Source organism: Astyanax mexicanus, chromosome 13 (assembly GCF_023375975.1).
Source record: "Astyanax mexicanus isolate ESR-SI-001 chromosome 13, AstMex3_surface, whole genome shotgun sequence".
Lineage (NCBI taxonomy): Eukaryota > Metazoa > Chordata > Actinopteri > Characiformes > Acestrorhamphidae > Astyanax > Astyanax mexicanus.
The window spans coordinates 34,669,109-34,681,067 of NC_064420.1; the positions used below are offsets into that span (position 1 = coordinate 34,669,109).

Below are 11,959 nucleotides of genomic sequence, written 5' to 3' on the forward strand. Positions count from 1 at the left end.
CTAGCAACACCTTAGCAACCACCTAGCAACACCTTAGCAACCACCCCGGATACCATAGCAACACCTTAGCAACCGCCTAGCAACCACCTAGCAACCACCTAGCAACACCTTAGCAACCACCCCGGATACCATAGCAACACCTTAGCAACCACCTAGCAACACCTTAGCAACCACCTAGCAACACCATAGCAGATACCAGCCAGCACTGCAATCACACTCGCAGTTTCTGTAGGAACTGCAATCTAGTTACATTTTAAAACCCAATGAAGACAATCCAAAAACTTTTTGTTTTTAAGTTTATTTAAACATACAAAACCAAAGCATATTTGGAGTGGTTTCTCTGATCAGGACTAGTCCACAACTGCACAGCATACTGAAAGGAAATTCAATAGTACAGAAAATATAGTTTTAGACTATATTAGTTAGGTTAGACTTAACGCCTGTGGGTTGACTTAACACTTTGGGTTGGTTTTCCAGTCAAGGTTTAAGACTTGTTATTTTCAGTGAAGAATCACTATTAAAAATCTTCTGTAGTCCAGGACTATGCTTAATCCCTGTTTGGAAAACCAGTCCTTGATGTTTTAGAGCATTTTCACAACTATGGTGTGTTTGCTCTAATCCGAATCAATAAATAAAGTAGAAATCATCGAGCATTTTACTAATGTTTTTCTTTGTTTTCATAGAGTGGGAAAAAATCTGTGCAATCATGTGCAATAAAATTAGTCACAACAAACCATGTGAAAACATTTACTCTTCTTATTGGCCAAACCTCTTGGTTTGAGAAAGAAAGTAAATACAGAAAGATGGTCCTATGTTCTTGACTAGTGCAGATTTCAGTGCAATTTTACATGGTTCAAATTTAGCCAGTTCTCTGCTCACTTGCTCTGCTGAATCCCATAATGCTAAGCACAATCGTCTACCGGAGCCATTTATCTCAGACTTGTGAAGTACACCTGATAGTTGGTTCAGATCACAATCTCACCACAAATGAACAGCTAATTTGTTCATTAGAACAAGACAAAGACCACCATCTTTTAAAAAGACTGCAGTTGTCCACATCTGATTGTGATTACTGTATTCACACCTGCTCAAATAAATCACATTAAGGGTGAAACTAGAATCTGATTTAACTGGACAAAAAAAGTCCAAGTGTAAAATGCTTGTAAATGTATTATAAATAGGCTTGTTGCGCAAAAGCCACACAATAGAATAATTTTGAGTGGGATCAAAATCTGAGTCTGAAGAAAACAGATGAGCGTTGGCAGTGGGCACTTCACTGTGTATAGTCTGAATGGAAATTAATCATCTCCAGTAAAGTCAGTCTGAGAAAGAACTGCAGGGACCGTCACATTAGTCCTAAAATATGACAAAAGAAAAGTTAACATAAATTAACAAAGTCAGCAAATAGACTGAAAAAAGAATTGAACAATTTAATTAGTATTCTTAATCAGGTAAATAAGAAAATTTAAAAACAGTATTACTTATTTATTATGAAAATTGATAATAGTAAAGATCTAACTAGATTCTGTCTAAATCGTCACTAAAACATTTTAAAAACATTTTAAAGACATTTTGGTCTACAGGCTTAAGCTTTAGTCATTATTCCAGTTAAATGGCGCATCCAAAGCAAAGACAACCACACTAACAATATATAAAACAATATGAAAATGATATTGGAATATATTAATACAGTTTAATGACATTTTATTTGTTGTCTAGAGCACTTTTCACAACTAATTTTCACAATCCAGCATTAAAGCAAACTAGGTCAGAGCCTTTAAAGTGAGCTCACAGGCAAAATCAAAACTCCCTCAAAACGAAAGAAATAAAGCATGAGAGGAATCACAAATCAAAACTGGAACCCATTCTCTTTTGTCTGACACCAGACAAGTAGGACAAGACATGCCAGAAAGCAAAACTGGTTTGCATAACTGGTTTTGATCACTGACTGTGTATAAATCTTTAACAATCAGAATTCTCTAAACAACAAATCCAATACTTATGACTGGATTCTTTTCTTTTGTAATATGTTGCAGGTTTGGAAAATTGTACAAAAAGAAAAAAAAACATCTTTTATGAGTAGAGATAGAGTCTAATAGTTGAGTTGAGTCTAATAATGTAAATATAAACTGAATTGTTCCTCACCGAGCCGAGTCAAATCCCAAAGCAGTAATGAAGACATTGATGAGAACAATAAAAAAGACAAGGACTGTGGTGACATTGTTCATCATGTTGAGTTTAGGCTGTTTCCTCATGTCGTTCAGATTATATTTGACTAAAAAAAGAAGAAGAAGAGAGAGAGGAGAGAGCACATTTAGTCCACATGTAAAATTGATTTATGAAAAATAAGAGTTGGAAGAGAAGTGGGCAAAACCCAAATTCAAGCTTACCAATGAATATGAGAAGTAGACCAACAATGACCTGGAGTGTGATGGAGAGAGTGATGAGTGTGATGAGAGGGATGTAGAACCTGTATTCAGGCCCTTCATACAGTACAGTCTTCAGCTGGGAGGAGTTAGCCATGAGCAGGGCTACGTCCAGCATGCTCTGAACTGCACTCTTCTTAGTGGCATAGTGGTTCATATCCATGTGCCAGTGGGCCTTGCCTGTCTGACCCTGAGACTAGAGGTAACAGAAATGATCATCAAATTATTTAAGGGATGGAAAAACTTCACAATTTGCTATTTTAGCATATTTTAAATGAGCTCAGGAATAAAAGATATACTGTTAGCTATAATAACTCAACACTCCACTTGTATCGATAGATAGATAGATAGAACAGATAGAATGAATAGATAGAATGAATAGATAAAACAGAATGAATAGATAGATAGAATGAATAGATAGATAGAACAGATAGAATGAATAAATAGATAGAAAAAATGAATAGATAGATAGAAGATAGATAGAACAGATAGAATGAATAGACAGAACAGATAGGATGAATAGATAGATAGGATAGAACAGATATAATGAATAGATAGAACAGATATAATGATTAGATAGAACAGATAGAATGAATAGATAAATAGAATGAATAGACATATAATGAATAGATAGATATATAGAACAGATAGAATGAATAAATAGATAGAAAGAATGAATAGATAGATAGAAAAAATGAATAAATAGATAGATAGAATAGATAGAACAGATAGAATGAATAGATAGAACAGATAGTATGAATAGATAGATAGATAGCAATCAGTTCAAACTGGTTAACTAGTTAAGCTCTTGACCAGCAGAGTTTAACGAATTAGAATGTATCAGCTTGATCAGTTTAGATAACCAGTATGACCTGACATGTCCATGTTGGTTGAGCAGCTAAACCAAGCCTGTATAAAATAAAATGCACCAAAAACCAACATAGACTTAGTATCTTATCCACTGCTCTTCAACCAATTTGACTCTTAAGACTATCGAAACTATCAAAGCTGGATTTTTCAGTATGATATGAAAGAATAAAGTGCCAAATTGTAGCATTCAAACTTAAAACACCCCTGACCCATTCTTTAAATACACACTAAAACCGCTGATTACAGCAGCAGTACTTCAAGACAAAATATGGGCTAAAGAACTGTAAATCATATTTCAGTGGCAACAGTATTTAAAGTAGGCCTGCTTTGGGAGAAAAAGATTTGGCCTTGTGCAAGTTCAAGGTGCACAGCTATCTTAAAGTGTAAAAAAACAAGACATGTTTGATCACACCAGTTTGATTCCTGGCGCTCCATCAGATACTTACCTTGAAAGCTAAGTTAAAAAAAAAAAAAAAAAAAAAAAATCACCTGGAATTGCCATAAATCGTTTGCTCAGAACTTGACAAAGTTACACTGAAACAAAATCTGTCAGGAGCTTTATTTCATTGATCCTCAAACCCATCTGGAATCCAGGTGTCTGACACAAAACACAAAGGCATGCTGCTGCACTCAAATCAAAGAGCCTTTTCATCAGAAACTACTCTGTCACCTCAGTGCTATATTTGAGCTGCTGCTGCTGCACCGTTCTCACTAGAAGTTTCTAGGCACTAAATTTGGCCAGCTTTTACTGTGAGAATTTAAAAGGATACAACTAAAGAGAGAGCTCAACATTTACTCAAGCTTTTAAAAAAGAAAAGAAAAATTAAATTTTAATAAAATTTGAAAAAAAGATGAGTTTAAAGAAGTCATTATCAATATAACATGTCTTTTATGTTCACAGAATAGCTTTTTAAATATCATACATAAAGTGTAACAATACATTTATCAAGACTTATCCTGACTGAACACATTGACAGATATAAAGATATACAGATATACATTTTAAAGTACTTTTTGTACACTTCATACAGTTTCTTTTAAACTTATTTAAATTCTTGAGATCTTAGACATTTTAATTATTCATTTATCTATTTTCATAAAAATATCAATCTATTTAAACATCTTGGGACAACCATACATTTAGACTTAAACTTACTTTTGACATGAGTGGCATCACGACCTAACCTGTTAATCCAGAAATAAAGTTAAGCTGTCCACACTGTCATGGTAAAATATTTAGCAATAAATTAATTTCCAAAATCAAACTGTATACTGTAACAAAACAACGTCATCATGAACAATTGTTTAAGTTTTAAGTCTAGGTCACCAATGTTTTCATCAAATGCCAATTTTCACTTAAATCGCCACCCTGTCATACAGTTTGCCATGGCAAAGCGTCACAATAGTCAAAGAAAATAAAACGTGATTAATCTGGGAAAATATGAAGTCTTATAAATATGATAAATAAATCAACACTTAAGTCAAAGACACAGTATTCTGATAATAACCCAAAAGCAAAACCCTAACCCTAGTGTGAATAATTACACTTACCTCTTTATCCCCTGGTTTGTTAAAAGGAAAGTCTTCTTCTTTAGACTTTTGCTTTTCTCCCTCCATACTGCAGCTAATAATTAATGAGAACTGTTACAAAGTTAATTAATGGAAGATTCTTCACCTACTAACCACCTTAAAACCAGTCAAGCTACCCAATGACTATCTCTCCAGTTCTTGGGTAAAGTTAGCATTACATCTTTACTTTGGGAAGTGGTCCCTCCCATCACACCAACTTACAAAGACAAATATGTGGAGGCTGAGAGAGTGGCAGACAACCATACTTGTACTCAGACTCAGTTTCTATCTTATTCTCTACCGTAGAACAATTAAGGCTAAAGGGAAATTTAACAAATTTTTATAGAGTTTACAGTTTAAGTCTGTGCAGTGTTCTTGGGGGACAATACTAGTTCCTGTCTTATGATATGTGGCATGTCAGATTTGGGCTCATCATTATTTCCCCAAATAGTCTGTTGATTGTACAATCATCATTAGATATAAACAGAAGATAATTTTTGTTTTGTATATTAAGTAAAACAGCCATATTTGAATGTTTTTTTTTTGTTAAACAACCAGTACAATTAATAACCAACCTGAAAATTAACCACCATCACATTCCAACAAAAAGACAATATTCATCCCATCATATATTGACCACACTTTTATTTACAGCATGCTGTTTATAATTCATTTTAGTAAAATACGGCAATTAAAGTACAAAATATTTACATACTCAAGTTAGTAATCTGCAGATACAATGATATTTGACAATAACTTCTGAAAAGTCACACTACATTATAATCTCAAGCTAGAAAAACATGTTATGATTAGTGATGGTTTAGAAATGCAGCGTATCTGTTCTTCAGTGACTCCAACCGATTAGCTGGAAAAAAAAATACTGATTAATATTTCAAACAAATATAAAGTAATGTCACTGCTAACTAAAAACATTAAAAGATATAAGAACATTATCATTATATGGAAAAGCCAGGTTGCAGATAAATTGAGATTATGCATAGTATGGCATAAATGTATGTAGACAATCCTAATTTTTGAATTCAGGTGTTTCAGGCACACATATTGCTAACAGGTATGTGTATAAAAGGTGTATCAAAATTTACACTTGCAGTAGAATGCATCATACTGAAAAGCACAGTGACTTTAAACATGCCACAAGTTACATTTTTGCCCTGCTAGAGCTGTTCCAGTCAAGGGCAAAGGCCTATTATTATGAAATGCAGAAGTTTAGGGGCAACAACAGCTTAGCCATGAAGAGGGCAGATCATGCAACTGTAAATATAAAATGCCGTATTTGTTGACTGAGAGTTAGGCTTTCTAATCCCACATTAGCATTAAATGTTACTATAGAGGCTGTTCTCATTGGAAAAGGTTGTTCATCTTAGAATTAATGGTGTCGTTTTGAAGTGGGACCCATGAAGCTTGATGTATCTAACTTCAAAAACCTGCTAATTACAAAGAGATGAAAACTACTCACGTAGTGTGTGCTTCTCTCCCTTGGCCCAGTATCTCTTTTCTGTCTGTCTATGTTTGACTGTCTCTGCCAGTGAGGACGAGGTTTCTGAGAGCTGCTGCAGAGCCTCCAGCTCCTGAATAACAAAGATGTTATCACTCTTCTGTTCAACCACTCTGCATTGAGTTGCATTACATACATACTAAAATTCTCCTACTCTTTTATGGTATTGTCAGAAACAGGACTTTAGAGGACACACCTATTTATATGCATTTTTACCACATGTACTACCAATCAAAATTAGGGATCTTTATAATAAATCAATCTTATAATAAAATCCATTACTTTGCTTGACTTGCTTACCCATAATTATCAATTATGTAACAATCACATATCCAATTATGAATAAATAATAGTATCTGTAAGGCTAAGCAATTAAAATAAAAAACAGGTAGCAACAGTCCTAAATCATTTAGCCTCCACAATTACCTTAAACTGTAGAAGGGAATTTACAGAGTCTCATGATTAAATGTGTTCACTGCCATTACCACATTTGCAAATGTAGCTGATCAGTCAGAATGTATAGTTTCCTGCTTTGGAGTCACAAAGCTAGCAAAATGTAAGTCTACACACATGTCCACTGCATAAGCTCATTAGAGGAAATTTGTTTTTGCATGTCTGCATGTCTTTCTAGCGATAACCATTTACATATGAATATATATGATATATATGTGTATATGTGCACTATACATGATCATGAAACAATTTAAAAACAAAACAGAAGACACTGTTAACATAATTTTTTCTCCTCCTGCTAAAACTTTCACAGTGTGAAGAGACCAAGTTCCACCACTCAAATCTGAATTTTGGAACAAATATTCTAATGTGAAATGGAAAATAAATAACATTAAACTATTTAAATAATGCCACAGCATAGCTTCCTTTTAATACCCAACATCAGACATGGCTGATCAATTACATCTGCAGTAAGGGGATTTTCCAACTTAAATTTCAAACATCAGCAGGTATTCATGTACATTACCATATTGCAGTTGTGCAGGAGCTGATGTACAGACTGGAACAAATGTGCCTGTGGATCGAGTACAGGGGGCGCTCTCTGGCAGTAACCCTTGAAGTCTGTGTGGTAGACATGGCTAAAGGCGGTCATGAGCTGAGCCATGTCAGATATGGCCAATTTCAGAGCACAGGGTGACAGTGAGGCTCCAGGGCCTGCAGGGTCTGAATGCAGAAATTCACACTGAGGAAGAAGATAAGGAAGAGTGAGGACATGGGGGGCAGAATGTAAAGCTTAACAAAAAAAAAAAGAAAAAGCACAAATAGAGCATTATTAAAATACAACATATTACTTGAAAGGTTATACACGTAAAAAAGATTTCCTGATGCCCCACCTCTTTGTGTAGCTCTGCTAAAGCAGTCTGAGTGGACTGCAGTAGCTCTTTGGCTTTAGTCAGATCATTGCCATCAATTTTGCCAAAGCCTAAATGCTGATGAGTCCTTGAACACAATTAAATAAATAAATAAGCAAATGAAATATTTACTGGTGATGAAGTTAAATTCCACTTTTGTATTTATATATATTATATATATATATATATATATATATATATATATATATATATATATATATATATATATATATATATATATATATATATATATATAATTTTTTTATCACCTGTTATTTATGTCACTGGATTTAGTGTTGTTTGTCTTAGTCAATGTGGACTGCAAAGCCCTCAGGTGGTCCCGGATGTGTGCAGACCAGGGGTTGCAGACAGGATTCATTAGCTGTACCAGGTCAGACAGGTGGTCAGGGGACATCAGCTCTTTCAGGAGATCCTCATTTCTTACACCATCATCTCCAGAGGAGTTCTCTCTTTGATCATAAAGCAAGTCAGTAAATTATATATATATATTATATAAATAATATTCACACAGTGGTACTGCAACAAAAGGTGCATTTACTTGGACGATGTGTCATTACTATCTTGGGCAATCATTAGAAGCTCGTCCAAAAACAAAAGCTGCCGTAATGGTGTGGCAAGGCCCTGTGGAATAGAAAAACGGAAAAAGAGAGTTCAGAATGCTTAGTAAATGTACAGAATGTATTTTTACAGTAAGAGTTATACGAAAATCCCAAGTGAACAGATTACTTACATACTGTTCAAATTCCAAATATGAAAAAAGTACATGTGCCTTACCCATACTGAATGAGCACCAGTCTTTTATATTTTTGAATCTCTGCTGTGATTATTATATTTTTTAAAGTTCTTTTATTATTTTCACTATACAATTGATTTTTTTACAATATTATTTACTAGTGAATAATCTCACCATTTTAGTGCTAAAAAGTAAACATTAAATTAAATAAACATTAGATTAACATGTCATACCTGGATTAGCTGCTGATCATCAGGTTTACACAGCATCATTTCATGTCCAAACCGTGTGATTTCTGTGTTCAGGGAAAACAAAGCAGTAAGTATAGGCCAACATACTTGCAATTTGATTATTTATTTAGTTGCATTTGTAACACTGTCTTTTTCCATGTTGATCCACATGTAGTGTAACGGGTATTAACACATAAGACCATCACATATCCAGGCCAACATTCACTTAAAGGGGGCATCTCTAAATGTGAACATACAAACATTATCTGTTTAAATGACCATAACTATCATGAATACACTTACCTTTGACCACCTCCTCAGTCTGCTCCGATTTGATTGTAGAGAATTTCTCCCTCAGGAAGGGGCATATTCTTTGTAAAGCACATTTAGATTCCATTTGGTTAGCTGTACACTTATTACATACATAATATTATCCACTAGCTTTTACAAAGCTAGACAACTTTACAGGTTGGCTTTTCTTCATTCTAGTCACATTAGTAGACTTTACCACCATCTGTACCTTTCTTTAAAGCACCTTGAGCTTGATTTGTGTATGAGAGGTGCTATACCAAAAAGGTAATATTAGATTACCTGATGCAGATCCATTTAAGGATGTCCATGCGATGTAATGAAGGTGTACACAGAAGCTCTTGCATCTGATCAGCTTCTGTCAGATAAAGTCCATCAACCAGGGGGCAGCCAATGCTCTGAATATAAATCAATGATTCAGTTTATTTTTAGTTTTAAAGTACAAACACACTGAAGAACAATCATCATACTGCTTACATTTCTATTTATTAACTAGCTACACTCCAAATTACACAATCTGAGACTGTACCTGCAGTTTACTGTAAAATCCACTATTCATTCTTAGACATATATAGACAAGTGATTTTACATACAACAATATAAAAAAAAGTTTGGGCACCCCTGTTTATTTTCATGATTTTCCATTATAAATCATTAGTGTATAAATGTAATGACCCTAAACACAACTGAAAATCTACTAAGGCATTTATGTGGAGGAACAAGTACAACGTTCTGGAATTATCATCTCAGTTCCCAGACCTGAATATTATTGGAAATCTGTGGTGTGATTTAAAGCAGGCTGTTCATGCTCAGAAAACTTGACCGAACTGGAGATGATTTATAAAGAAGAATGGTCCAAAATAGCTTCAACCAGAAGCCAGACTCTCAATGAAAGCTATAGGAAGCGTTTAGAGACTGTAATTTCTGCAAAAGTAGGATCTACTAAATATTAACGTAATTTTTCTGTTGGGGTGTCCAAATTTATGCACCTGCTTTATTTTGTTTATATAATTATTGCACACTTTCTGTAAATCATATAAACTTCATTTCACTTCTCAAATATGACTGTGTTAATCTGCAACCAATAATTCATTAAAGGAAAAAAAATCTCATACCACTGTATATAACGCAAGTTGTACTGTCCTACGGGTGTGTCGCAGTAATAATTTATTGGTAATTGAGATGCACTGCATCAATGTTTAAAAAGTCTGAAGTAGTTAACTTATATAAACCCAGTTAATGTTTTTTACCTCACCTTTTCTCTTTATTCGGTGTCATGTCTTTAAATCAACAACAAAAGGCACCTTAGCTTTGTTTAGGTTTTTTTAAAAAGGAAAGGACTGGGATTTTGAGAAAAGTTAACGTTTGTAGTTTGGAAAATGTAATTTAGGAGAATTGAGGACGTTGTGTATGAGCAACAGAACCGCAGAAGAGCGAATATCCGCTAAATATCGAATATAAAGGTCGGTTTACTGACATGTTATTGTAATGACAATACATGTAGGTTAGCTGGATAATTCTAATTTAATCTAACTGAATTTAATTTAACTAATAGCTAGTTATCTAACCTAGCGAACTTGTTAGCCAACTGTTTACCTAGCGTTTTCTAGGTTAGTTTGGCTAACTTGTCGCGTTAGCTAACGCTAGGTTAGCAGTCAGTTTGAATATAACATGCTAGTTAGCTAAACAGGCTAACGGTCTCTGAAGTAATGCAGTCACCGTGTTAGCCATGTATCCTAGCTAACTAACATTCCCGCTTTAGTTTAGTTTAAGTGCAGTACGCTTCAATAAAGCCTTAACCTCATTTTTAACTTTACTTTCAACTGTTAAAAGTATTAAAAGTACCTGAAGGGCGCTGTAAACCCGCACAGACAGCTGCTGCGGCTTCGAATTCCCCGCCATGGCTCCTGTGCGTCTGTAACAGGGTTGCCAGGTCCAACAAAAATATCCAGCCCAAAGGCAGTCGACAACCCTCCCTTCAGAAACTTAAACTAACCCAAAATATATGTCTGTCACACGTTTGAAGCAAATGGCAAAACAACTTTGAGTGTACGACTTAGTATTTTGCTTAAAATAAATGTAGTATCAGTATTGCTGTTTATCTTAAAGTCATTAATAATATTGTAACAGTGTTTTATTAGTTATTTTAGAAGTTTTATATCCCAGATACGAAATTTTAATAGTAACATATTTTTCTGGTAACATTGTGATTTCTCTCTCCATCTTTCTGTGTATCTCTACCCCCCTTCCAATCTAATCGCTATCTCTCTCAATCTCTCTCTCTGAATTTTTACCCGCCACTGGATTTTCAAACAAGCCCAATTTGGCGGAAAAACTGCGAACCTGGCAACTCTGGTCTGTGAACAGGGGTGCCTTCACCAGTACTAAACGTTGCACAAGGTATCACTGAGTTCTCTTGAACAGTTTTCAAAGCTCTTTAAGTGGACTTTACTCTCACAACCAGGGCTCATTTACTACTAAAACTACACTTTTTACTACATATTTCAAATAGCAGGAGAGATAGTGTTCTTATTCAATGCGTAGTTTTGTCACATTCCACGTGAATCAAACTATTGAATTGAAATTCTCTCTTTAAACACACCAGAAATTGTGCAATATTTGTGACAAAAACCTCCTCGTCTACGTCGGCTACACTCCTGCACGGCTCATTATCATTCAGCAGGGCTGCACAGGTCGACTGGAAAACCATAACTAACACTACGTCTGGTAATTTAATTGAAGGCAGCCCTGATAAATGCCCCTGGAAATTGGCTGCAGCGACCCGCAGCGGAAAGGCAAACTCTGCTCATACACTCATTTATTGAAATGTGCTGGTTTCATCTTAATGTCATTTTATCCTACAGTGTGGTACTTAATTCATCTTTCCAGTTCTTTAGTGATGATAATCAGCAGTTTACCTA

General features: G+C 34.8%; 2 protein-coding genes across 2 annotated transcripts; both read right to left on the minus strand.

Moving 5' to 3' along the window:
* Positions 1-279: 279 nt before the first annotated feature.
* si:dkey-93l1.9 (Ninjurin domain-containing protein) lies at positions 280-4,915 on the minus strand. The gene is made up of 4 exons (XM_007250010.4): positions 4,848-4,915; positions 2,391-2,622; positions 2,146-2,275; positions 280-1,356 (listed from the first exon to the last, which is right to left on the minus strand). Exons 1-4 carry the CDS (start codon positions 4,911-4,913, stop codon positions 1,299-1,301), a joined length of 486 nt encoding a protein of 161 aa, XP_007250072.2. The 5' UTR covers positions 4,914-4,915; the 3' UTR covers positions 280-1,298.
* A 578-nt stretch (positions 4,916-5,493) lies between these two features.
* On the minus strand, positions 5,494-10,986 carry haus7 (HAUS augmin-like complex, subunit 7). The gene is made up of 10 exons (XM_007249875.4): positions 10,884-10,986; positions 9,321-9,436; positions 9,033-9,100; positions 8,733-8,794; positions 8,305-8,387; positions 8,015-8,215; positions 7,728-7,833; positions 7,361-7,576; positions 6,343-6,454; positions 5,494-5,730 (listed from the first exon to the last, which is right to left on the minus strand). Exons 1-10 carry the CDS (start codon positions 10,938-10,940, stop codon positions 5,675-5,677), a joined length of 1,077 nt encoding a protein of 358 aa, XP_007249937.3. The 5' UTR covers positions 10,941-10,986; the 3' UTR covers positions 5,494-5,674.
* Positions 10,987-11,959: the final 973 nt, after the last annotated feature.

What these genes read in the sequence shown, in the direction of transcription:
- haus7 (XM_007249875.4), bottom strand. Translation starts at nt 10,940, where the DNA reads ATGGCGGGGAATTCGAAGCCGCAGCAGCTGTCTGTGCGGGTTTACAGC. An exon ending in AGTAATGACACATCGTCCAA is followed by an intron (nt 8,216 to 8,304) that starts GTAAATGCACCT and finishes TTATGATCAAAG; the next exon opens with AGAGAACTCCTCTGGAGATG. An exon ending in TAGCAGAGCTACACAAAGAG is followed by an intron (nt 7,577 to 7,727) that starts GTGGGGCATCAG and finishes CTTCTTCCTCAG; the next exon opens with TGTGAATTTCTGCATTCAGA.
- si:dkey-93l1.9 (XM_007250010.4), bottom strand. Translation starts at nt 4,913, where the DNA reads ATGGAGGGAGAAAAGCAAAAGTCTAAAGAAGAAGACTTTCCTTTTAAC. An exon ending in ACAAACCAGGGGATAAAGAG is followed by an intron (nt 2,623 to 4,847) that starts GTAAGTGTAATT and finishes TGTTACCTCTAG; the next exon opens with TCTCAGGGTCAGACAGGCAA. An exon ending in TTGGGATTTGACTCGGCTCG is followed by an intron (nt 1,357 to 2,145) that starts GTGAGGAACAAT and finishes GTCATATTTTAG; the next exon opens with GACTAATGTGACGGTCCCTG.